Consider the following 26,951-nt stretch of genomic DNA (forward strand, 5'->3'; position numbering starts at 1 on the left):
ACGAAAAGGTCAGCCATTCAAACACACTCATTGCTCCTTGGAAACCCTCTGAGGCAGTTCTACCCTATCCTATAGGGCTGCTTTGAGTTGGAATTGACTCGTCAGGAGGTTTGGTTTGGTTTTCTTAGAACCCCCAAAGTCAGATGACCAGTGAGAGACAGGATTCAGATCCCCTCCCCCCAAATCCTTTACAAGCATTTTAGAAACATTTTTCAACTGGGGCTAAAACACAGTGGGGTCTTCAGGTGACCAGGACAGTTCAGCAACCAGAACATCCCGTTGTTCCCTGAGGGAAGTGGGAGGGGCAAAACGATGAGCTGCTCTGTGAGCTGTGAGGAGAGCCGGTGGAAATTTCCATCTGAATTCCAAGTTTGGAAAAAAACTCCCTTCTTTCCTGTGATAAATTATGATGCTGGGGCAAGAGCTCTGGAAAGGTCCTGACCCAGATGAAGCCACTGATGGCACAAGGCCAAGCCCTCTCTTTTTAGACTCTTTTAAGAAACCTCCCACAAATCACAGACAAACTCTGTTGCGTGGAAGAGATGGAGTCAACGGTGATTTTCCTAAGACAGAAACCTTCAAATGACAGACAAGTCCACACTGGCAATTTTGCTTGTGATTAGGAGTAAGTGACAGCACACAGAGCGTACATACCCAGGCTCTAGGAATGCCATGGTTTAAATCCCAAATATGCCACTTACTAAAAATGTCCTTAGCTTATAATAGTATGCACTGGGTAGGACTGTTGCGAGGACTAATAAAGAAAATGGATTACAATCGACTGCTAACCTAAAAGTTGGCAGTTCAAACCCAACCAGCGGCATCATGGGAGAAAGGCTTCCATAAAGTCTACAGCCAAGAAAGCCCTATGGGAGCACTTCTACTCTGTAACACATGGGGTCACCAGGGGTCAGAAGTGACTAGAAGGCAACAGATAAAAATAAAGTATCAGCGTTATATCATTAGCTCATAGCTTCCCTGGGAAGGTGAATCCATAAACTCTGGCACTTCCAGTAAGCGCATTAATTGGAGTCCCAGGGTGGTGTAAATGGTTAAGCACTTGACTGCTAAGCTAAAGATTTGAGGTTCAAGTCCACTCAGGCCCTTTGGAAGAAAGGCTTGGCAGTCTTACCTTCAAACAAGGAGCACAGTTCTACTCAGACCTACATGGGGTCACCATGAGTCGGAGGCAGCTCAACCGCAACTGGTTAAATGCACTGATTGTATCAACTCATTTAATCCTTACCACACCCCAAGGAGGACGGTACTATTATTATTCCCAGAGCAAACTGGTGCACAGGTAGGTTAAGTGACTTGCCCAAAGTCACACAGCTAGTAAGTAAGAGGATTTCTCAGGCAACTGTTAAATCCTAGCTTGTCCTGAAGACCTTTAGGAAACACTTGAGTCAAGGAGTTACAAGCTCGTGGAGCTGACAGGCTCGCTCTTCCTGAAAGCGCCGCGGTGCATCCTCCCGCTAAGCTAACAGAAGCCCGGCTACCAAGACCCCTGTAGCCTGGGTTACAAAGCAGAAGGGGATTCCCAGGCCAGCATGTTTGTGGTGGAGCTGGCCAGCTTCATGCAGGCCCAGTCCGGAAAGAAAAGAAAGCCGGGGAAGCCCAGCCTTTCAAAGTCCCTCCTTTCAAAGCTGAGTTGGCTATCTGTGATGCTGGCCACAGCACTTTATCTTCAGAGAGCTTTTCGGTTGATGGTGAACCACCTGGTTCACAAGCAAAACATCCAGCAAAAGAGCAAAGAAAGAGCAAAAAGAAAAGCACAGCGCACAGAAGATAAAGGGGGAAGGCGAGCTGGGCTGAGAATCCTGATGGGATATCTGGGACCCTCAGATCACTGTTTTCTGGATGCATGCTCTACATTAATGTCACCCCACCCTGAAGTGAAGTAGTGAGGCCCCTCCATCAGTCCCCAACGTGGGGTCCCGGATGTACCTGAAACATGGCGGCGTGTTGTATAAGGAGTTGTTTCCGGCTTGCACTTTGTATTCCAGGATGGAGGGGCATTCCTGGAGAGCGAACCCCAATAGGTCATCACGAACGATCACCACCGTGACCCCAGCAGAGCCTACGTTCTTCTGAGCACCAGCAAAAATCACACCAAACTTAAAAAAAGGAAAGGGTGCTGCATTAGGAGTATTTGGTTATTTTTCACAAATTTGTTCAAGCTTCCCAATCTTCTTTCCAAAGCACAGTTTCTTTAATGAATAGACTCTATCTCTATGCCTGTTTCTACGTAGAGTACATTTCATTCCCTAAAGGAACCTCTATCAGAGACAGTGAATCAATACTCAGAATTCCGAGGCTGCAGGGTCTATGTCTGGTCCCTTTCACCAGTGAGATGCTGACCTAAGCCCACCATTTTAATGGCCTTACAGACATATTCATACTCCTATCCACTCTGTGGAGCCCTGGTGACGCAGTGGTTAAGGACTACAGCTGCTACCCAAAAGGTCAGCAGTTCGAATCCACCAGTCACTCCTTGGAAACCATACGGGGCGGTTCTATTCCATCCTATAGATCGCTATGAGTCAGAATCTACTCTACGGCAGTGGGTTTTTTAGTTTTTATTCACTCTGTATACCTCCTTTCTACAATGAAAGCAGTCTTTAAAATGGGACCTCTCTCTAACTGTCCTTGGAGTCCTTGGGGAGTGCAAGACATTAATGCGCACAGTTGCTAACTGAAAGGCTGGAGATCCAAGTCTACCCAGAGGCACCTCGAAAGGCCAGGCGATCTACTTCCAAAAAATCAGCTATTGAAAACCCTATGGAGCATAGTTCTATTCTAACATGCATGGGGTTGCCATGAGTTGGAGTTGGCTGAATACAACTGTTTTTTTCTCAAGTGTTTCCTTGGTAACCAAAAGCAGGCCTATGTATTAACCACACTTTACAAAGACACAGACTTTCTAACCTATTAATATCTGAATAAAAGGACCATCAAGAAAACCTATTGCCATAGAGTGGATTCTGACTCATGGCAACCCTATAGGACAGAGTAAAACTGCCCCATAGGGTTTCCAAGGAGCACCTGGTGGATTTGAATTGCCAACCTTCTAGTTAGCAGCCGTAGCTCTTAACCACCGCACCGCTGGGGCTCAGTAAGGAGAGGGAGTAAAGAAGATGACTGTGGGAACAGGGATGGGAACAAGGGATGGGATGGGCTGCCTGAGGGAGGAGAAATTTTAGAAAGCTACAGATGTTTAAAGACACCTGTTGCGTAAGATCTAGAACCCTCTCCCCCATCTTCCCGTGACACCTTTAATAAAATCAAGTAGTGTCCCAAGTGGGGAAAAAGGGACAGCTTGCCCCACTGGGAAGGAGCCTTTTTATAGCTTGCATCCTTTAGAATGGCCAGTGCCTGGTGATAATAAAAAGCAGACTACGTTTTAGTTGGGTTAATTGTTGCTGTAATATTTTTTACAGACACGCTACCCTATTACTGCATGTACCTGGGTAGACTGCTCCCACTGCCCCACCCTCAGCATGCCACTTGTAAAATCTGTGTCTGGTTGATACTCTTGGAGTGGAGGTGGGTGTAATGCAAGATGGGGCTCTTTCACTTAAACCCTTGAAGAGAGCAAGTCACTCATAGTGTGTTGACCAAAGAAGTTGCCTAAGAGCCTCTCTCAAAGGCAGCAAAATCATCAAGGACCTGACTAGACCCTGTGAGGCTGTCAGTATCTTGGGGCTGGGATGCTCAGTATCCTTAAATTTCCACAACCAGTAAAAAGCAAACAACTGTCCACCTGCTTATTCAGAGCTAGTCTGCGTCAAGGTTTGCTGCCCCAGACTCCCAGGGCCTTTCTGATCCTGCTTGCTCTTGTTAGCTGTTGATGAATCAGCCCCGAACTCATGGCAACCCCGTGCACAATGGGACAAAATGGTGCCCAGTCCTACACCATCCCCATGATTGGTTGTGGATCAGACTGTTTTGATTCACAGAGTTTTCGTTAGCGATTTTTGAAAGTAGGTCACCAGGCTTTTCTTCCTAGTCCACCTTAGTCTGGAAGCTCCAATGAAATCTGTTCAGCATCATGGCAACGGGCAGATGGTCGGTGGCTGCACATGAAGTGCACTGGTCAGGAATCTAACCTGGGTGTCCTGTGTCAAAGGCAAGAATTCTACCTCTGAGCCACCACTGATCCCTTTTCCTATATTATCCAAGCTCTGGGGGCTTATGGGAAAGAACCCCATCTATATACTATTCGCAAATAGTATATACTAAAATCCCTCTAAATGAACTGACAACAGTGAATTCCCCCAAAACAGCCTCTCATACGCTACCTTGGAAACATCCACTGGCTTGGATAGGAAGTTTGAGGACATGTCACAAACCAACACTGCTCCTTTGACATCTGGTATAAAATCAAACTCCACTCCATGCACGGTCTCGTTTGCGCAATAATACACGTAAGAGGAGTCTGGGTTGAGGTTCCAGGTGCTGGGATCTGGAATTTCTATCACAGAAGAAAAATATGACACTTTCCACATGTACTCTCCTTTTTCCATGTAAGGTTGGGAATCAACCAGAAGATTGCTATCCATCCCCTAGCAGCAAAAGATTAACTGATTCCAAAGCATTTCCCAAATAAAAAACACCCTATAGTCTTACATTAGAATCATGGCTCACATCCAAAAAGGATGATCTGTCCCACCGTTTCCACTGTGATTGGGGGCAAAAAGTCTTCAAGAATGGCATGGTGAATATCTGGCTCACTCCTTGTCATCCATCCTTCCTCCTTCCACTGATGAGCTAGTGATTTCCTCTTGGGGCCCCAGCCCTCCTTCACTCTCAGCCCTATGATTCCAGTGAAGCCAATTCCAACCCCACGCCCAGGGGCAGAATGTGACTCAGGCACAGCACTGAGGCTGATCCAGAGAGGGGCACCTGAGACCTCAGGCTGTTACTGGGAACACTCTGGCAAAGGCACTGAAATGGGGAGAATGTAAGGTCAGCAGTAGCTGTGGCCAAAAGGGAGGAGGAAGCTTTCCTAACTGTGGGGCCATCAGGGAGAGACATCAGGACCTAGAGACATTGTTGGGGCCCTTGATCAAGCCATACCTGAAACCAAACCAGCCCCTGGACTTGTCTGCTAAATAGTCTATAAGTCTTTCTGCACAAGCCAGTTAATAGTCTCAGCTAGTACAGCCAGTCACCCAATCTACGTCGTATCAAACTAACTACTGACAAGGGAAGTAAAGAATTAAAAACACCTGCAGACTCCCCTGGGCAGGGGTAACATGACATCTGAGGGTCACCCACCAGTCAGCATTTTACCATCCAGCTTCATCTCCCATCACTTACTTGTGTAGCTCCCAAGTTTGGGGTGGACGATATTAACAGTCCCAAACTTCTTGGCTTCTTCTGCAGCCTTAGCCGACCAAGCTCCTGTCACCACATAGTCAGCACACCTTGCTGCTTTCAGGCCAATCAGGTTCAAGGGGATGGCACTGAACTGGCCAGACCCACCTCCTTGCACAAAAATCACCTTGTAGTTGTCTGGAACAGCTCTGGGCAGAAAAACCATTGACAGTTAATTCACAGACTCACAGGACCAAAGACTGAGAATGAGTAATGCTCTACCACTGCTTTACCTTGGGTGGATTTACTACAAGACATACGGTAAAACCCCACTGCATCTAACTTTGTCTTCCCCATTCAGTCGTCTATCTATTTGTTCCTTTAGCAACTATTTATTAAGCACAGCGGTGGACACCTATGGTTACTCTATGGATGGAATCTATTCCTCCTCTTCCTAGTAACAACACCTGATTTTTCCATTAGAAAACCATCCCTCTGGCACTCAGCCACATGGTTCACTGTGGCCAACCCCAGCTCCAGGGGAAGAGCACATGACCCAAGTTGGCCAATGGAATTTGGTTCTGAGACCTTTGAATGAACTTCTGGAAAGAGGAACTGCTTCTGTTGAAGTGAAAAATAAACTTGGAGGAGCTAATCCTGCAACCATGGATGGCCATCTTGGTCTCCGTGTGGGAAAAGTACGCCCAAGAATGAAGCTAATACATAAGACCCAGAAGATAGAGAAAAGGGCTTTCCTGACATTATCTGAGCTCCTAAATCACTCCTATACTTTACTGTATGTAAGCTGATGCATTCCCTTTTTTGCTCAAGGTAGTGAGTTGGCTTTCCGTCACTTGCAACCAAAAGTCCTGAAATATCTATGTGCTAGGTGGCACCATGTTATCGACCAAGTCAACACTGGGGAGGGACCTTTGTTGTTTCAGGTCTAATCATGTACTACACTAAGATTAAAATTCTGAATAATTAAGATGCTGGTTGGAACGACTACAGGCAGCAGAATAAGGCCAGCTCCAGAAGGACTAGGCCATGGATATTGGACCCAAGCCGTCGAGTAAAGTCGGAGTGTGGGAACAGGTAAGCAGATGGCGGATGGCTAGGAGCACAGAGCTCTAGCACAAAGGTGGAAATAAAATAACGCAGGGCAATGTGATAGGATCTTAGAGAATAAGTGGTATGCAAGTATCTTCCTCTGAAAACACGCCTGGCCTTGAGCACTGCTCAGTAGAACAACAGAATCAAGCAGTCAGGTCTTAGGGATGCTTTAATCATGAGGTTCTAGTAGCTGGGCGGACTGGTAGCCCAAGGTTCTGGATTTATGTTATACAGATGCAAAGCAGTTTAACAAGGTCAGGACAGGAACTGGGTGGGAAGAAACCAGACAGAGGCCTAGTTACAGGGATGCAAAGTAGGAATTTGGCCAGAGGAAGAAAGCATAGGCTAGTAAACTAAACTGGGCTCAAAGGCTCACAGCCAAGTGGGTCAAACACTGTGTCTCCCGGGCTAAGGCTCAAACCCCTCCCCGCTCCATGAAAGCAAGATTGTTCTGTGGATTGCATGGGGCCCAGCAGGCAGACGTGGGAGTAGAAAGCAAGCAACGATCACAAGTTCTGAACACTCATATAGCAATGGGCTTCTATGCTTCTCACATGTATATCACTAAGCCTGCCTCACCTGAATCACTCTGTCAAGGCAGTTTAGAAGATGTTGAGACTAAATTATATCCCCCCCGCCCCCAAAAGATATGCTGAAGTCTTAACTTCTGAACCTGTGAAATGTGACTCTGTTTGGAAACGGTCTTTAAGGAGGATGTTACCAAGTTAACATGAGGTCATACTGTCTAGGGCATGTCCTAATTCTATGACTGGGGTCCTTGTAAAAGAAAAGATAAAACAGAGACAGGGAGACACAAGAAGGATGCTACATGACACTGCTGCTACAAGCGACGGAAAGCCCGAAGCTACCCAGAAGCTAGGAGAGAAGTATGAAACAGGTTCTCCCTCACAGCCTCTAAAGGACTCAACATGGCTAATGCCCCGATCTTGAACTCCCAGCCTCCTGAACTGTGAGGGGATAAACTGCTGTTCTTATAACCCACTCAGTTTGTGGTATTTTGTTACAGCAGCTGTAAGAAACTAATACGAAAGCAAAGTTATGTAATGATCAGTACGATTCCAATTTTCTTAATAAAATAACGCAAAACCAAACCAAAGCAAATCCATTCTTATCGAGTCAATTGTGACTCATAGCGACCCTACAGGACAGAGTAGAACTGCCCCATAGGGTTTCCAAGGAATGGCTGATGGATTCAAACTGCCGACCTTTTGGTTAGCAGCCGAGCTCTTAACCACTGCATCACCAGGGCTCCCAATAATGCAAGGATGGACCATAAGATATTAACAATGATTATTCCCCATTAGTGGGGCTACAGAAGATTCCAGTTCTCTTTGTGCATTTCTGTTTTTTCTAAACTTTCTACAATGAATGCGTACTCTCTTTGCGAGCAGGAGGAAAAAGTGTTTTTTTAAGGTTGCCGTATCTATATATGTATGTGAGTATATATTTATACAATACATAAAACCTCTCCTTTGAACAGCAATCTAAGATTAGAGTTTCCTCTGTGTATGAAAGTCAGTATACATAACCTAGGATTGTTCACTCAAGCAGTGGTTCCCAGAGCACAGAACGCTTAAAATTATCCAAACAGCCTGTTAAAAATGAAGTTTCTCCAGAGATTCTGATTCAGGAGGTCTAAGTAGAGCCCACACTTGAATTTTTAATAACCACCCCCCACCAGCTGATTCAAACCAGGCCCAGGCTTCAAGAACCACTACATGAAATCATAGCGGGTTAATGCTGACCAAGCCGACCATTTCTTTGTGGTTTAAATCTCTTTCAAGCCACTTAATTCCACAGTGCTAAAAACACTTTCCTAGTGTTATGGATTGAATTGTGTTCCCCAAAAAGATATGATGAAGTCCTAACTCCTGCACAAGTAAACGTGACATTGGGGAAACAGGCTTTTTTTCTTTGTATATGGTATCAGTTAAATTAAATCATGCCAGAGTGTAGGGCAGGTCTTAATTCTAACCTCTTCTGAGTGGCCTCTTATAAAAGAGAAGGACAAACACAAAAATGGAGTCACACAGAGGGTGAAGACAGCATGTGAAGACCCACTTACGAGCCAAGGAATACCAGGAAGTAGCCAGACTGCCAGAAGCTGAAAGAGACTAGGAAGGATCTTCTCCTAGAGTCAACAAAGAAAGGGCACAGCCCTGCCAAATGTCCTGAATTCAGATTTCTAGCCTCCAGAAAGGAGTCCCTGGGTGGCAGAAGAGGTTAAGCACCTCACTACTGCCAAAAGGTCAGCAGTCTGAACCCACCCAGAGACAGTAGACAGGCCCAACAATCTGCTTCTGAAAGGTCACGGCCCTGAAAATCCTACTGAACAGTTCTACCCTGCACACATGGGGCCACCATGAGTCAGAATCAACTCAATGGCCACTAACAACAACCTCCAGAACTATGAGAAAATAAATTTCTGTTCTTTAAAAAGCATTACGTATTAAGGTTGAATCTAGGAGGATCTTAAAAATAACATGTTTAACTATGGAATATTACAGACACAAAAAAACAGGTACAGAAAATAATGTAACAGACGTCTGGGTATGGAACTGTAAAGTAAGAGTAACATAATTTGGTCTTTAAAATTTTAACTTACAACAATTCCCGCACAAGATTCTCCGTGGTGTTAATAATCTTAGCGAAATCTGATGATCTGTGGCTCATTTCTGTGGAGAGGAAGATAAACAACAAAAAAGCTTCAATTCAAAACCAAACAAGCAGAAGGGACTTTAGAAATAACTACAAAATTTGCAGGTAAAAAACCCTAAGGATTTCACATACAAAAACACATCAGAGCTAACAAATTCACCAAAGTTACAGGATATAATAAGATCAATATTCAAAAATTCATTGCCTTTATATGCATTAGCAAAGAGCAATCCAAAACTGAAATTAAGAAAACAATTTTATTTACGACAGCACCAAAAAGAATAAAATACCTAGGAACAAATTTAATAAAATAAGTGTTAGAATTGGACACTGAAAACTATAAAACATCATTGAAAGAGATTAACAAAAGCTTAAATAAATTCGTGGATTGGAAAATTGAATACTGTTAAGACGGTAATGCTCCCTAAAGTGGTCTACAGATTCAACTCAACTCCTACCAAAAACCCTGCTGTATTTTCGTTGCAGAAATTGACAAGCTGATCCTAAAATTCATACAGAAATGCAAGGGATCCAAATTCACCAAAACGATCTCGAAAAAGATGAACAAGGCTGGAGGACTCCTACTTCCCAATTTGAAAACTTACTACAAAGCGGCAGTAACCAAGACTGTGTGACACTAGCATACAGACAGAAATTAGATTCATGGAACAGAAATTGAGAGTCCAGGGAAAAAAAACCACACATTTATGGTCAACTGATTTTCGAAAAGGCTGCCAAAACAATTCTATGTGGAAAGAATATTCTTTTTCAACAGAGGGTGCTAGGACCACTGGATCTCCACATTAAGAGAATGAAGTTGAACCCTTACCTCACACCATATACAAAAAGTAACTCCAAAAGGACAAAGACCTAAATGTAAGAGCTCAAATTATAAAACTCCTGGAAGAAAATACAGGAATAAATCTTTTTGACCTTGGATTTGACAACAGACTCTTAGGTACGACACCCAACACACAAGCAACAAAAGAAAAAATAGACTTCATCAAAATTAGAAACTTTTGGGCATCAAAGTATACTAACAACGAAGTGAAAAGATAACCAGAAGGGAATAAAATATTTGTAAATTATACATCTAATAAGGGTCTAGTACCCAGAATATACAAATCATTCTTAAAACTCAACAACAAAAAGACAAACGACACACTCTAAAGATGGGCAAAAGATCTGAGTAGGCATTTCCAAGGGAGGCATAAAAATGGCCAATAAGCACATGAAATGATACTCAACATTAGGAGTCATTAAGGAAATGAAAATCAAAACCACATTAGATACTACTTCATACTCATTTGGATAGCTACAGTTTAAAAAAAAAAAAAAGGACCGCGGAGGCTGGATAAACACCTGAAACTATTGCCCTCAGTTCATCTTTAAACCTTAAACCAAAAATATCCCCTGAAGTCTTCTTAAAACAGTAGTGGTTAAGTGCTACAGCTGTTAAGCAAAAAGTCAGCAGTTCGAATCTGCCAAGTGCTCCTTGGAAACTCTACAGAGCAGTTCTGCTCTGTCCTATAGGGTAGCTATGAGTCAGAATCGACTTGATGGCAGTGGGTTTGGTTTTTTTTTTTTTTTTTAATTTGTTTAACTAGTAAAGAATGTCTACCTTGAGCATTATGCTCTTTTAAGAACTATTGATATGGGATCAAATTGACAAAAGCAACTCAAAAGATTAGATAGGAACCTTAGGGGCCAGTGAGTTTATATTGATGGTAGAGGAACAAGTCAGAAAAGGAGCGTGAGAATGGTTGCACAACTTAAAGAATGTAATCGGTGGCACTCAATTGCACATGTAGAGATTGTTGAATTTGTGTACGTTCCACTGTGTATATTTCTCAACGACACCAAAAAGTAAAACAAATTATTTTTTATAAACAGGGAAAAAAATTGCATAATAAAGGGAGATTTCAGTGATTTCTGCATTCAAATTGTGTTTGAACCCCAAGATTCAGATTACTTAGATTAGGGAAGATCCAAATTGATTTCCAAATTGCAAACATCTTAGCCTTATAATCACAGCAGAGTAATTTTTCAAGTGACAGGTTCATTGAATGAGCCCTTTACTAATTCATCATTAGGTATCCTGACTCCTCAATGTCTCTTTCTCAAGAACAGGAATCCGTGGCAATGCTGTTCTTCAGGACAGCTGCAAATTTCACATTGTGAGCTCACTTCACAGAAATCTAAATACATGTCCCAAGTCCAGAGGAACAAAGTAACAGCAACAAGCACACAGTTAGTCCTACAGTCTCCTAACACTAAGCACCCTTTGGAACTACCAAAATATAAATAAAAGAAGGTAAACTTTAAAACTCATAGGTCCCTCTTGCCCAATAATACACCAAAACCAAAACCAAACACGATTCTAACTCATAGTGACCCTACAGGACAGAGAAGAACTACTCCCTAAGGTTTCCAAGGCTGTAATCCTTACAAAAGCAGGCACCCACATCCTTCTCCCACGAGGCAGCCGGTGGGTTCAAACCACCGACCCTTCGGTTAGCAGTCCAGTGCTTAACCACTGTGCCGCCTGGGGCCCTCCCCAATAAGAAAGAGGAGAGAAACTAGCAAAGAAATTATGAATATGCAACATCTTCACTTCTAAACTTTAATAAGTTAGTATTTACAGAAAATAAAACTAAATTGAAACGTGAAGCAATATGGTAAATGTCTGGGGCACTGTTATGCAAATCAGCAGTACCTTCACTTCAGATGCTGTGATTAGCAAAAATCAATTATTAAACGAGACAATGAGATGTTACCATCACCACTAGCTGTGGGAAGGAAACAGAGTTTGCTTTTAAATGCTGGTTTCAAAATTGTCTCTATCAAGCGTGCAACCAAAATTATTAAAGTTTAAAAGTGTATCTACAGGAGGCGGAGCCAAGATGGCGGACTAGGCAGACGTTACCTCGGATCCCTCTTACAACAAAGACACGGAAAAACAAGTGAATCGATCACATACATAACAATCTACGAACCCTGAACAACAAACACGGATTTAGAGACGGAGAACGAACTAATACAGGGAAGCAGCGATAGTTTCCAGAGCCTGGAGCCAGCGTACCAGTCAGGTACGGCACAAGCACAGAGACCTGCTCCACCCGCCTGAACTAACCCCGGGAGGGGGACCAGCCGGTTCCACGGGCGGCGTGGGACGCAGCCGGTAGGAGAAGTCCCCGGGAGGCAGTGACTGATCTTGGAGCAGAAAGAGCAGCATCCGAGCCGGGGAACCGTCCCGCAGGGATTTGGACTGCTCACAGGTACGCCATAAACACGGAGAGTTGCTCCACACCCTGAACTAACCCCGGGAAGGGGACCAGCCGGGTCGCGCGGGCGGCGTGGGACACAGCCGGTAGGAGAAGTCCCCGGGAGGCAGCGACTGGTATTGGAGTGGGGAGAACAGCGTTCCAGCCGGGACACTTGGTCGCGGCACAAGCACGGGGAGCTACTCCACCCATCTGAACTAACCCCGGGAGGGGGCCCACCTGGTTCACGGGGGCGGCACGGCCACGCGGCTGGAGGGACGAGAAGTCCCCGGGAGGCAGCGACTGATTTTGGAGTTGAGAGTGCACCGTCCCAGTAGCGGAGCCTTGACGCTGGGCGTGGGGCTGGAAGCGGAGGATCTGACCGTGACTCCAGCGGGCCAGACCCCCTGGGGGCAATCTCCACACAGCCAGCACACATAGGCGACGCGCCCACGGGAATCTCAGATATAACAGTCATTCCAAGCAAGACAAGCAACTCTGGCTATATTCTGAGGTGCTACTCTCCTATCTCTCTGTTCCCTCCCCCACCCTCCCCAGGCGGCTTCATTAACATCTGAATAGCCTGAGCCAGAGGGAGAACTCTGATAGGGATCTGACTGCAGTTTTTTTTTAGCGGATTTTCTGGAAAAACTAGTTTCCCAGTGATGGCTCGGAGACAACAATCCATATCAAACCACTTAAAGAAGCAGACCATGACAGCTTCTCCAACCCCCCAAACAAAAGAATCAAAATCTTTCCCAAATGAAGATACAATTTTGGAATTATCAGATACAGAATATAAAAAACTAATTTACAGAATGCTTAATGATATCACAAATGAAATTAGGATATCTGCAGAAAAAGCCAAGGAACACACTGATAAAACTGTTGAAGAACTCAAAAAGATTATTCAAGAACATACTGGAAAAATTAATAAGTTGCAAGAATCCATAGAGAGACAACATGTAGAAATCCAAAAGATTAACAATAAAATAACAGAATTAGACAACACACTAGGAAGTCAGAGGAGCAGACTCCAGCAATTAGAATGCAGACTGGGACATCTGGAGGACCAGGGAATCAACACCAACATAGCTGAAAAAAAATCAGATAAAAGAATTAAAAAAAATGAAGAAACCCTAAGAATTATGTGGGACTCTATCAACAAGGATAACCTGCGGATGATTGGAGTCCCAGAACAGGGAGGGGGGACAGAAAACACAGAGAAAATAGTTGAAGAACTTCTGACAGAAAACTTCCCTGACATCATGAAAGACGAAACGATATCTATCCAAGATGCTCATCGAACCCCATTTAAGATTGATACAAAAAGAAAAACACCAAGACATATTATCATCAAACTCACCAAAACCAAAGATAAACAGAAAATTTTAAAAGCAGCCAGGGAGAAAAGAAAGGTTTCCTTCAAGGGAGAATCAATAAGAATATGTTCTGACTACTCAGCAGAAACCATGCAGGCAAGAAGGGAGTGGGACGACATATACAGAACACTGAAGGAGAAAAACTGCCAACCAAGGATCATATATCCAGCAAAACTCTCTCTGAAATATGAAGGCGAAATTAAGATATTTACAGACAAACACAAGTTTAGAGAATTTGCAAAAACCAAACCAAAGCTACAAGAAATACTAAAGGATATTGTTTGGTCACAGAACCAATAATATCAGATATCAGCACAACACAAGGTCACAAAACAGAACGTCCTGATATCAACTCAAATAGGGAAATCACAAAAACAAACAAATTAAGATTAATTAAAAAAAAATACACATAACAGGGAATCATGGAAGTCAATAGGTAAAAGATCACAATAATCAAAAAGAGGGACTAAATACAGGAGGCATTGAACTGCCATATGGAGAGTGATACAAGGCGATATAGAACAACACAAGTTAGGTTTTTACTTAGAAAAATAGGGGTATATAATGAGGTAACCACAAAAAGGCATAACAACTCTATAACGCAAGACAAAAACCAAGAAAAACGTAACGACTCAACTAACATAAAGTCAAACACTATGAAAATGAGGGTCTCACAATTTACTAAGAAAAACGCCTCAGCACAAAAAAGTGTGTGGAAAAATGAAATTGTCAACAACACACATAAAAAGGCATCAAAATGACAGCACTAAAAACTTATTTATCTATAATTACCCTGAATGTAAATGGACTAAATGCACCAATAAAGAGACAGAGAGTCACAGACTGGATAAAGAAACACGATCCATCTATATGCTGCCTACAAGAGACACACCTTAGACTTAGAGACACAAACAAACTAAAACTCAAAGGATGGAAAAAAGTATATCAAGCAAACAATAAGCAAAAAAGAAGAGGAGTAGCAATATTAATTTCTGACAAAATAGACTTTAGACTTAAATCCACCACAAAGGATAAAGAAGGACACTATATAATGATAAAAGGGACAATTGATCAGGAAGACATAACCATATTAAATATTTACGCACCCAATGACAGGGCTGCAAGATACATAAATCAAATTTTAACAGAATTGAAAAGCGAGATAGATACCTCCACAATTATAGTAGGAGACTTCAACACACCACTTTCGGAGAAGGACAGGACATCCAGTAAGAAGCTCAACAGAGACACGGAAGATCTAATTACAACAATCAACCAACTTGACCTCATTGACTTATACAGAACTCTCCACCCAACTGCTGCAAAATATACTTTTTTTTCCAGCGCACATGGAACATTCTCTAGAATAGACCACATATTAGGTCATAAAACAAACCTTTGCAGAGTCCAAAACATCGAAATATTACAAAGCATCTTCTCAGACCACAAGGCAATAAAACTAGAGATCAATAACAGAAAAACGAGGGAAAAGAAATCAAATACTTGGAAAATGAACAATACCCTCCTGAAAAAAGACTGGGTTATAGAAGACATCAAGGAGGGAATAAGGAAATTCATAGAAAGCAACGAGAATGAAAATACTTCCTATCAAAACCTCTGGGACACAGCAAAAGCAGTGCTCAGAGGCCAATTTATATCAATAAATGCACACATACAAAAAGAAGAAAGAGCCAAAATCAGAGAACTGTCCCTACAACTTGAACAAATAGAAACTGAGCAACAAAAGAATCCATCAGGCACCAGAAGAAAACAAATAATAAAAATTAGAGCTGAACTAAATGAATTAGAGAACAGAAAAACAATCGAAAGAATTAACAAAGCCAAAAGCTGGTTCTTTGAAAAAATTAACAAAATTGATAAACCATTGGCTAGACTGACTAAAGAAATACAGGAAAGGAAACAAATAACCCGAATAAGAAATGAGAAGGACCACATCACAACAGAACCAAATGAAATTAAAAGAATCATTTCAGATTATTATGAAAAATTGTACTCTAACAAATTTGAAAACCTAGAAGAAATGGATGAATTCCTGGAAAAACACTACCTACCTAAACTAACACATTCAGAAGTAGAACAACTAAATAGTCCCATAACAAAAAAAGAGATTGAAACGGTAATCAAAAAACTCCCAACAAAAAAAAGTCCTGGCCCGGACGGCTTCACTGCAGAGTTCTACCAAATTTTCAGAGAAGAGTTAACACCACTACTACTAAAGGTATTCCAAAGCATAGAAAATGACGGAATACTACCCAACTCATTCTATGAAGCCACCATCTCCCTGATACCAAAACCAGGTAAAGACATTACAAAAAAAGAAAATTATAGACCTATATCCCTCATGAACATTGATGCAAAAATCCTCAACAAAATTCTAGCCAATAGAATCCAACGACACATCAAAAAAATAATTCACCCTGATCAAGTGGGATTTATACCAGGTATGCAAGGCTGGTTTAATATCAGAAAAACCATTAATGTAATCCATCACATAAATAAAACAAAAGACAAAAACCACATGATCTTATCAATTGATGCAGAAAAGGCATTTGACAAAGTCCAACACCCATTCATGATAAAAACTCTTACCAAAATAGGAATTGAAGGAAAATTCCTCAACATAATAAAGGGCATCTATGCAAAGCCAACAGCCAATATCACTCTAAATGGAGAGAACCTGAAAGCATTTCCCTTGAGAACGGGAACCAGACAAGGATGCCCTTTATCACCACTCTTATTCAACATCGTGTTGGAAGTCTTAGCCAGGGCAATCAGGCTAGACAAAGAAATAAAAGGTATCCGGATTGGCAAGGAAGAAGTAAAGTTATCACTATTTGCAGATGACATGATTATATACACAGAAAACCCTAAGGAATCCTCCAGAAAACTACTGAAACTAATAGAAGAGTTTGGCAGAGTCTCAGGGTATAAAATAAACATACAAAAATCACTTGGATTCCTCTACATCAACAAAAAGAACACCGAAGAGGAAATAACCAAATCAATACCATTCACAGTAGCCCCCAAGAAGATAAGATACTTAGGAATAAATCTTACCAAGGATGTAAAAGACCTATACAAAGAAAACTACAAAGCTCTACTACAAGAAATTCAAAAGGACATACTTAAGTGGAAAAACATACCTTGCTCATGGATAGGAAGACTTAACATAGTAAAAATGTCTATTCTACCAAAAGCCATCTATACATTTAACGCACTTCCGATCCAAATTCCAATGTCATATTTTAAGGGGATAGAGAAACAAATCACCAATTTCATATGGAAGGGAAAGAAGCCCCGGATAAGCAAAGCACTACTGAAAAAGAAGAAGAAAGTGGGAGGCCTCACCTTACCTGACTTCAGAACCTATTATACAGCCACAGTAGTCAAAACAGCCTGGTATTGGTACAACAACAGACACATAGACCAATGGAACAGAATTGAGAACCCAGACATAGATCCATCCACGTATGAGCAGCTGATATTTGACAAAGGACCAGTGTCAATTAACTGGGGAAAAGACAGCCTTTTTAACAAATGGTGCTGGCATAACTGGATATCCATTTGTAAAAAAATGAAACAGGACCCATACCTCACACCATGCACAAAAACTAACTCCAAGTGGATCAAAGACCTAAACATAAAGACTAAAACGATAAAGATCATGGAAGAAAAAATTGGGACAACCCTAGGAGCCCTAATACAAGGTATAAACAGAATACAAAACATTACCAAAAATGATGAAGAGAAACCCGATAACTGGGAGCTCCTAAAAATCAAACACCTATGCTCATCTAAAGACTTCACCAAAAGAGTAAAAAGACCACCTACAGATTGGGAAAGAATTTTCAGCTATGACATCTCCGACCAGCGCCTGATCTCTAAAATCTACATGATTCTGTCAAAACTCAACCACAAAAAGACAAACAACCCAATCAAGAAGTGGGCAAAGGATATGAACACACATTTCTCTAAAGAAGATATTCAGGCAGCCAACAGATACATGAGAAAATGCTCTCGATCATTAGCCATTAGAGAAATGCAAATTAAAACTACGATGAGATTCCATCTCACACCAGCAAGGCTGGCATTAATCCAAAAAACACAAAATAATAAATGTTGGAGAGGCTGCGGAGAGATTGGAACTCTCATACACTGCTGGTGGGAATGTAAAATGGTACAACCACTTTGGAAATCTATCTGGCGTTATCTTAAACAGTTAGAAATAGAACTACCATACAAGCCAGAAATCCCACTCCTAGGAATATACCCTAGAGATACAAGAGCCTTCATACAAACAGATATATGCACACCCATGTTTATTGCAGCTCTGTTTACAATAGCAAAAAGTTGGAAGCAACCAAGGTGTCCATCAACGGATGAATAGTTAAATAAATTGTGGTATATTCACACAATGGAATACTACGCATCGATAAAGAACAGTGACGAATCTCTGAAACATTTCATAACATGGAGGAACCTGGAAGGCATTATGCTGAGCGAAATTAGTCAGAGGCAAAAGGACAAATATTGTATAAGACCACTATTATAAGATCTTGAGAAATAGTAAACCTGAAAAGAACACATACTTTTGTGGTTACGAGGGGGGGAGGGAGGGAGGGTGGGAGAGGGTTTTTTTATTGATTAATCAGTAGATAAGAACTGCTTTAGGTGAAGGGAAAGACAACACTCAATACATGGAAGGTCAGCTCAATTGGACTGGACCAAAAGCAAAGAAGTTTCCGGGATAAAATGAATGCTTCAAAGGTCAGTGGAGCAAGGGCGGGGGTCTGGGGAGCATGGTTTGCGGGGACTTCTAAGTCAATTGGCAAAATAATTCTATTATGAAATCATTCTGCATCCCACTTTGAAATGTGGCGTCTGGGGTCTTAAATGCTAACAAGCAGCCATCTAAGATGCAGCAATTCGTCTCAACCCACCTGGAGCAAAGGAAAATGAAGAACACCAAGCCCACATGACAACTAAGAGCCCAAGAGACAGAAAGGGCCACATGAACCAGAGACCTACATCATCCTGAGACCAGAAGAACTAGTTGGTGCCCGGCCACAATTGATGACTGCCCTGACAGGGAGCTCAGCAGAGGACCCCTGAGGGAGCAGGAGATCAGTGGGATGCAGACCCCAAATTCTCATAAGAAGACCAAACTTAATGGTCTGACTGAGACTGGAGGAATCCCGGCGGCCATGCTCCCCAGACCTTCAGTTGACACAGGACAGGAACCATCCCCGAAGACAACTCATCAGAAATGAAAGGGACTGGTCAGCGGGTGGGAGAGAGATGCTGATGAAGAGTGAGCTAATTATATCAGGTGGACACTTGAGATTGTGTTGGCAACTCTTGTCTGGAGGGGGGATGGGAGGATAGAGAGAGAGGGAAGCCGGCAAAATTGTCAAGAAAGGAGAGACTGAAAGGGCTGACTCAAGACGGGGAGTGTAAGTGGGAGTAGGGAGTGAGATGTATGTAAACTTATATGTGACAGACTGATTGGATTTGTAAACGTTCACTTGAAGCTTAATAAAAGTTATTATAAAAAAAAAAAAAAAAGTGTATCTACAAAGGCCTATAGGAAGACCCTGGTACATCTAGGCTTGATGCATTTAGGTTGCTTTCCTCTGAAACCTGGACATTCACAGAATCCACAAGTAAATCTTACCAAGAACACTAATCCCAACTCCTCTGTAGTCTAATAATTCTTTTTGTATCTCCAACAGGACCTAGAAAAATAAAAGAAAATAAAATGACTTCTGTGTACTGTGCACAGCTTTCCTTCTGTACAGCCAGGCCTGAGAGGCGCGGGGGCGGGGTGGGGTCGCCTCACAAGGCCTTCGGAGTCAGGAGACGGTCCCCACCATCGCCCACAGCCGGTGATGCAACTTACACTCAGCTTGAGTGTGAAATTACACAACACGACTGACACTAAGATACAGTTAGTTCTTAAGGCATGGATTTACTTAGATATAAAAATTCACTCTGGTTAAAAAAAGGATGAGATGTCATAGTTATCTAGTGCTGCTATAACAGAAAAACTACAAGTAGACGGCTTTAACAAACAAATTTATTTTCTCAGGACTCAAAGCACTGGTTCTAGGGGAAGGCTTCCTCTCTCTTGGCTCTGGAGGAAGGTCCTTGTCTTCTTCAGCTTTTCCCTGGTTCCTTGGTTTTGGTATCTATCTTACCCCATCTCTCCTTCTTTTGCTTGCTTATTTAATCTCTTTTATATCTCAAAAGAGATTAACTGGAAAAGTACCGTACACTAAACATGCCTCATTAACATAACAAAGACAACCCATTCCCAGATGGGCTTATAAACGCAGGCATAGGCTTTAGGAAATTACTTGCATGGTCCCAGCTCCACAATGGTGCCAGTGCCACGCACCTTATTTTCATTATTAGCAAGTTATACAATACCCTTGGTGGGTCACAAGGACCTCGTTTGCATAGTTCCACCCAGTCATCTGGTGGGAGCTACAAAAACTATGGCTAGAAAAAAAAAGAATTTTTTTTTTTTTATGGCTAGAAGGGCCATATTAAGTAATTCACTGCACCAGAGTCACATAAAACCCAAATAACTACAAACTGAAAAAAAAAAAAAGACATTATCTTTTCTTTTTTAAGAAGGAAGCCCTTATCAACTAGCGATGCATATGAGTGATATGACAGAATATCTCGGATTAGCTTTAAAATAATCTGAAGGGCAGGGGGTGCTGAAATAAGATTGTCAAATTGTTGTCAGTTGTCAAACTTTGGATATGTGTCTGTGGAGGTTCATTATATTACTCTATCTTTGCATATGTGAGAAATTTTGCAATAAGACGAAAGAAAAGTTCTAAAAATAAAAACGAACAGAAACCAGGGGCCATACGCCCTCTTGTAGAAGCATCCCCCAGCAGAGATGTCTACAATGGTTTCTTTAAAAGATACTGGCTAAGGAGGACATCATTAAAACAATCTAAACTGGATTTTGACTTGTCTAAAATACAATATTTTGACAATAATTAAGCAAGATTCCCTTGAAATTGGCTCAAGAATACGTCATTGTTTTGAGAAGAGCTGAATGCCATTAGCAGGACCCGCTCAAGCAAACTTTTATGAAGACATTCCTTCAGTAAAGAGAAATTTTCTGTGATAAACTCATCTTTGAACTTCCGTTTTAAGATTGTACTTTTGTTCCTTGGGGAAAAAACACAAAAAACCCGTTGCTATCAAGTCAATTCTGACTCATACCAACCCTATAGGACAGAGCAGAATTGCCCCATGTGGTTTCCAAGGAGTGGGTGGTGAATTCAAACTGCTGACTTTTTGGTTAGCAGCCAAATGCTTAACCACTGCACCACCAGCCCTCCAATCCTTGAAAAGCCATCTAGAAAAGTCTAGAATCAAAATCATTACAAAGAGTTTTAAAGACTTCTACCCAAAAAAAACAAGCTCCTTTAATCCAGTGGGCTTTTTTTTTTTTTTCAAACTGCAGATCACAGTCAGTTTTGAGGATCACAACTCGTTTTTTCAATGAAAAAGAACCAAGTAGAATTGAATAGAATACAAAATATAAAAAGTTACATCTACCCCCGCCCCCATGTTAGAGAGTGCACCTGAATGTAAAAATTCTCTTAAGGCAATGAATAGCAAATAAATAATGGTGCCAACTGCCATTACAATAAGCGCATAACAAAATTACAAAAGAAACAAATATACTGGAGATTCCAAAGACGGATGAGGAGGGAAGTTTCCACAGCTCCAGCAGGAAATCTCACCTAAAACTGACTAGAATAACTAAGAAAAAAATCAGCCCTGCTCTCTGTTAACTGAGAACTGGCCCTATGTAAGCAAAAGGCCCTTCCCCCTCCAAAATTGTAGAATTCTCTGTTCTTACCACGACACAGAGAAGGCTCAGTCCCAAGGAGAGCGCTACTCTATTCAACAATAAGTAATTGTGAAGTACTTGGCTATGCCCCCTGTGGGTTGCTACAAGACATTATCAAATTTATCTGGTTAAAAAAAACAAAATATAACAGCAGCAGCAGCAGATCGTCAATAGGTTCAAGGCACTTGAGAGACTGCCTTTTTCACAGGTGGAGGGCGGGAGGCGGGGGGAGTGGCACAAAGCGCTGGCTACGAAGTGTTAGGAAGCGGGAGGAGCCGAAAGCTCCCGGGGGGCTGGGAAAGCAGGGACTGGTTGCCCTTGGACAACCGGTCAGGGTCAGTTAATGGCCTGGGGGAATACCTAATCATTCCATTTGCTCCAGAAAAAAAACTGCAGAGTACAGAACCAGTAACCCCATGCCCACCAAGGTGAGAATACACGAATATCCCTGGGGCAAACAGGTTTTAAAAAAAACTACGCGTAAAGCAGATGGAGTAAAGCCTTTAAGAAAGGGTAGGTTCCCTACGGGGCAAGCGGTGAAAGGTTGGGCTGCCTTACAAACGTAAATTCTTGAAAAGCAAATTTCCCAAATGCTGGCTAAAGGAAACAGTCCGAGGGAGGCCAAACTGGAGCGTCTGCATTCCCCTACGGTTGACGCATTCACCACGGTCTGTAAAGCCCATCACCCGTTCCCTCATCCCCACTCTTCGTTCATTCACGCCTGTACTCAACACGGCCTGGGTTCGCAGCACCGCACCGCGATGGGAACGCAGGGACGAGAACCTTCTCTTCCCGCCGCACCCCCGCCCGGGTCCGGGAGAAGACACAGCACCCGGGTCAGCAGGTGCGCTGCCGGGGCGCGGACGGCACGCCCCAGCGGGCCTAGTCGTCCACGCCTAGCACGACAGTTGGTGCCAGCGGCAGCTGCACAAACATGCCTCGCCGAGCTTTTTTCACGAAGTGCATTCTTACAGAAGCCCGCCCGCGAGACATCCTGGACCGGGCGGGTGCAAAGCGTTAGCGAAGAGTCGGGGCGGGGAGGGTGGATCCGAGCGCTCGGGGCGGGGATGCGAACCCCCAACGACGCGTGCTCCCGCCGGACCGCGCTGTACGCGCGCCTCGCGGGGACTTACCGAGTGCGGCAGCTTGGCGGGCCCTGGCCCGAAGTTGACCACCAGCTTTGGGGCATCCATGGTGCAGCGGCCAGGTGGCAAATCACCTAGGAGGACCGATAGCGTGGACAGCGCACGTGCGTGGAGAGCACACGTAACCTGCCGTCAGCGGCGTCAGTCTATAGCCGGACTCCGACTCGCCTGCTTCCAACGCGGAGCCGGCTTCCCCACAGCCCCGCGCTACCGCACGCCCTGCGTTGATTGGTTCCCGTGACCGGGCTCGCATCCCCATTGGTCGCGTGGTCACCAGCCGAGGCCCGGATGCAGTTGCCCCTCCTCGCGTTTACTTTTTCGGCCCGCCCCTTTTCGGTCGGTGCAAAGCATGCAGGAGATTGCACCATCCAGCAGACTTGGCCGCACGCCCACCTGAGGATCGTGGGCGGAGGGAAGGGGCTGCCAGTGCCAATCTGCGTTCTCGCTTCGGAGCCCTCGAAGGGGCTGCCCGTGCCAACCTGCGTTCTCGCTTCGGAGCTCTCAGTCAGCCCAGTTCCAGGCTCTCAACCCTGACGCAGCCTCTTCTCTCTTGGCCCTACGGGGGGATGCAAAGCAAATCTGTCGCCCCCCGCCCTTCTCCCACCTCTCCTTCACCAGCCCGCTGGGCTGGGCTCCGATGCTTTTGTTACAGAATCAGCAGCCATTAATTCACCAAACTTTTATAAGCATCCCCAAGGACGCCAGATACTCCTGTGGAGAGGAGGCCTCCCAAGAGGGTGGAACTGTGGGTTGAAGAATGGGCCAAGGGGCGAATAAGGGGCTCCTGAAATATGAAAGGATGGGGCAGCCAAGGACCGTGGGAGGAACGTTGGCATGGAAAGTCTGGATGTCCCAGATAAGTTATTTAAAGTCGCTGACTCTGCATTTTCTACCTTATGAAACCGGCAGGCTGGACTGTAGCCGCGGCTCTCACGTTTCGCCTGCGCTGACAAGCTGTGAGTTGAGAAACCTGAGGAGACATTAACAAGAATGTGATACCCTTCCAGAGAGGCAACCCTAGCACCTGAAGAGGCCCCGGGCCGGACCCAGCGCAGGGCCAGAGCTGCTCAGACTTTTCCACGCAGATGCCCTTCTGTTAAGAACTTGATCGATGGGGACGCACTTGGGGCCCTGAAGCAGGCAGGGCCCCTTCCCTGCAAGAAAGAAGTTCCTTTGAACTCCGAAATTTTATCTTTTTTTTTTTTTAATCACCTGTATTTTGTATTCTGCCCCGTAAAAAAAACAACCAGTTGCCATCGAGTTGATTCAGACTCATAACGACCCTATAGGACAGAATAGAACTGCCCCATAGGGTTTCCAAGACTAAATCCTTCTGACAGCACACTGCCACATCTTTCTTCCCAGAGCAGCTGGAAGGTTTTAACAGCCCGACTCTTGGGCAACCTTTTCTTTAACAGCCACATTAACCCACGTTAGCTTAACCACTTCGCCACCAGGGCTCCTTCCAACCCGGAAACCCAGCTAATATAAAAATACTCTTTTAAAGTCTTTCAGGAAATTTAGTGCTCCAGGAATACGCCCAGTACCTATGCTGGGCTTTCTGTAACACTAGGCACAGTTTCAACTACTCCGGTTTGAAAAGACGTGATCAGGGCTTTGGCTTTTGTTTGCTTTTGGTGGGAAGTATGTGGGCGAGGTGGGGCTGGGAGCAGGGGTGCTGCTTTAGGTCTGGGAGTTAGAGGGCAAAGTTTCTAGAAAAAGCAAAACTGAGCAAGGTCACTGCTTTCCTGCATACCTTATGAATCTCAGCCCACACACTCTGGTGTGCAACAATTGTCACATATTATTTAATGATTTTAGACCCCTAGCAGCTAATCAAGTGGGGGAGTGGAAGAGTTAACCTTTATCCTTCCTAAAGCTCTTAACCCCAGTTGGGCCTCAGTTCCAGGGATTTAGAGGGTCCTGTGGTGGGTGTTACAAACAGTTAATCCCTTGACTATTAAGCAGAAAGATTAGTGGCTTGAATCCACCCAGAGGCACCTCAGAAGAAAGGCCTGATGACCTGCTTCTGAAAGGTCACAGGCTTGAAAACCCTATGGAGTGTAGTTCTACTCTGCAACACATGGGTCACCATGAGCCAGAATCGACTGCAATTGGTTCCAGTAAGGAAATGGCTGCCCATCCAGAATCCACATTTCCCAGCCTTCCTTGCATTTAGGTGGGCCACACCACCTGTTCCCACCAATGGAATGTGAACAGGGTGATGTGTCACTTTGAGCCCAACATGGTTGAGAAACAGGCTTGCTTCTCTACTGTCTTTTTCCCTTTGAATGAGGTAAAAACAGAAGACTCCAAGGCCCTCAGGGATGATAGAGACAAGATAGAAGGGGCCCTGGGTCTTTGAATCACCTGTACTGGATTGTAATATATAAGTGAGAAATCAGTGTCTTTTGTGTGATACCACTGAAATTTGTGGGTTTATTTGTTAAAATGGCTAGTGTTACCCTAATTAATGAGCCTTTTTTTTTTTATATACATAATAGCTGCAGCTCCGAGGCAGTTGGTTGTTGCCGAGTGTGCAAACTAGGTTGCTCAAGCTAGCTTTTCATTTTTTGAAAAGCCAGAAACCCAGATTTTTGTTTGAAATCTCCTGATTTTTAAATGTCTACAGATTCAAATTTGTGGAAACACTGTACAGATCAATGTTGTGTGCAGCCTGATTCCACCTGCAGAGCATCAGTTCTTAGGGCTGTTGTATAGTGTTCTACCACACATTTCCCCTGATTCATCAAGGAACACACTTGGCTGTTTGTGTGTGTGTGTGTGTGTGTGTGTGTTCTTTAAGTGAGAGTTTACAAATCAAGTCAGTCTCTCATACAAAAATTTATGTACACCTTGTATATACTCCTAGTTGCTCTCTCTCTAATGAGACAGCACACTCCTTCCCTCCACTCTCTATTTTCATGTCCATTTGGCCAGTTTCTGACCCCCTCTGCCCTCTCATCTTTTCTCCAGATATGAGCTGCCTGCATAGTCTCACGTGTCTACTTGATCCAGTATACTCACTCTTCACCAGTATCATTTTTTATCCCATAGTCCAGTCTAATCCCTGTCTGAAGAGTTCGCTTTGGGAATGGTTCCTGTCTTGGGCTAACCGAAGGTCTGGGGACCCTGACCTCTGGGGTCCTTTTAGTCTCAGTCAGCCCATTAAGTCTGGTCTTTTTACGAGAATTTGAGGTCTGCATCCCACTGCTCTCTGCTCCCTCAGGGGTTCTCTGTTGTGTTCCCTGTCAGGGCAGTCATTGGTTGTAGCAGGGCACCATCTAGCTCTTCTGGTCTCAGGCTGATATAGTCTCAGGTTTATGTGGCCCTTTCTGTCTCTTGGGCTCGTAATTACCTTGGGTCTTTGGTGTTCTTCATTCTCCTTTCCTCCAGATGGGTTGAGACCAACTGATGTATCTTAGATGGCTGCTTACTAGTGTTTAAGACCCCAGACGCCACTGTCCAAAGTGGGATACAGAATGTTTTCTTAACAGATTTTATTATTTGGCTAACTCTTTTAAGGAAACAGGAAAAGGGGAAATATCATGTAATGTCTCAAAATATTATTCTGTCACCTTGGCCTATTTTGCAGTACAGAGGTATAAAGACAGCTGTGGGGGGGGAGGGGAGCAGAGGCAGGAGGTCCCCTTCCCCCTTAGTAGAATCTCACTGTGCGGGTAAAAAGAAGCATCTTTACAAAATGTATATGTTGTAAAAAGGCAGAATTTCAGTTTTCACAAGCATTATTTATTTCACAAGCACCTGTATGAAAGGTACCGAACTTGGCAGCTATTTCCAGTCAGGTCCGGCTGTTTGGAATGAGATAAGATTATTTCTGCTATCCTTTTTGTAGTTGGAGCTGAAAATCCTTTCCCCTTATCATTATTCCGAGACCCTGGGTGGTGCAAATGGTTAATACGCTCAGCTGTTAACAAGAAGATTAATCGCACACGCTGTTGTTTTTTTTGCTGCTGGTGTTTTTATAGTGGTTAATTTTGTTAAATTTTCTGTGATTTTTTTTTTTTTTTAGCTACAGTATTGTGGTAATTAGCATAGGGAGGGGTGTGACACCATGAATTACCACACTGGGTGATACCAACCCTAGTTACACTACTGTTTACAAACCAGAGGCAAAGTTACCCAG

At 43.5% G+C, this 26,951-nt stretch overlaps 1 protein-coding gene across 1 annotated transcript in view; it reads right to left on the minus strand.

Annotated features, from left to right (window-relative positions):
• The window catches only part of PSAT1 (phosphoserine aminotransferase 1), a 40,737-nt gene extending 17,758 nt beyond the window's left edge, over positions 1-22,979 (minus strand). Inside the window, exons 1-6 of the mRNA XM_003407293.4 lie at positions 22,793-22,979; positions 19,452-19,512; positions 9,059-9,128; positions 5,323-5,528; positions 4,302-4,474; positions 1,948-2,117 (exon numbers count right to left, since the gene is read on the minus strand). Of these exons, the coding sequence (XP_003407341.2) occupies positions 1,948-2,117; positions 4,302-4,474; positions 5,323-5,528; positions 9,059-9,128; positions 19,452-19,512; positions 22,793-22,852 (740 nt within the window). The 5' untranslated portion in view covers positions 22,853-22,979. The remainder of the gene's footprint in view (positions 1-1,947; positions 2,118-4,301; positions 4,475-5,322; positions 5,529-9,058; positions 9,129-19,451; positions 19,513-22,792) is intronic.
• Between the last annotated feature and the right edge of the window lie 3,972 nt (positions 22,980-26,951).

The sequence above is a fragment of the Loxodonta africana genome, chromosome 9 (genome assembly GCF_030014295.1).
Source record: "Loxodonta africana isolate mLoxAfr1 chromosome 9, mLoxAfr1.hap2, whole genome shotgun sequence".
NCBI classification, from domain to species: Eukaryota; Metazoa; Chordata; class Mammalia; order Proboscidea; family Elephantidae; genus Loxodonta; species Loxodonta africana.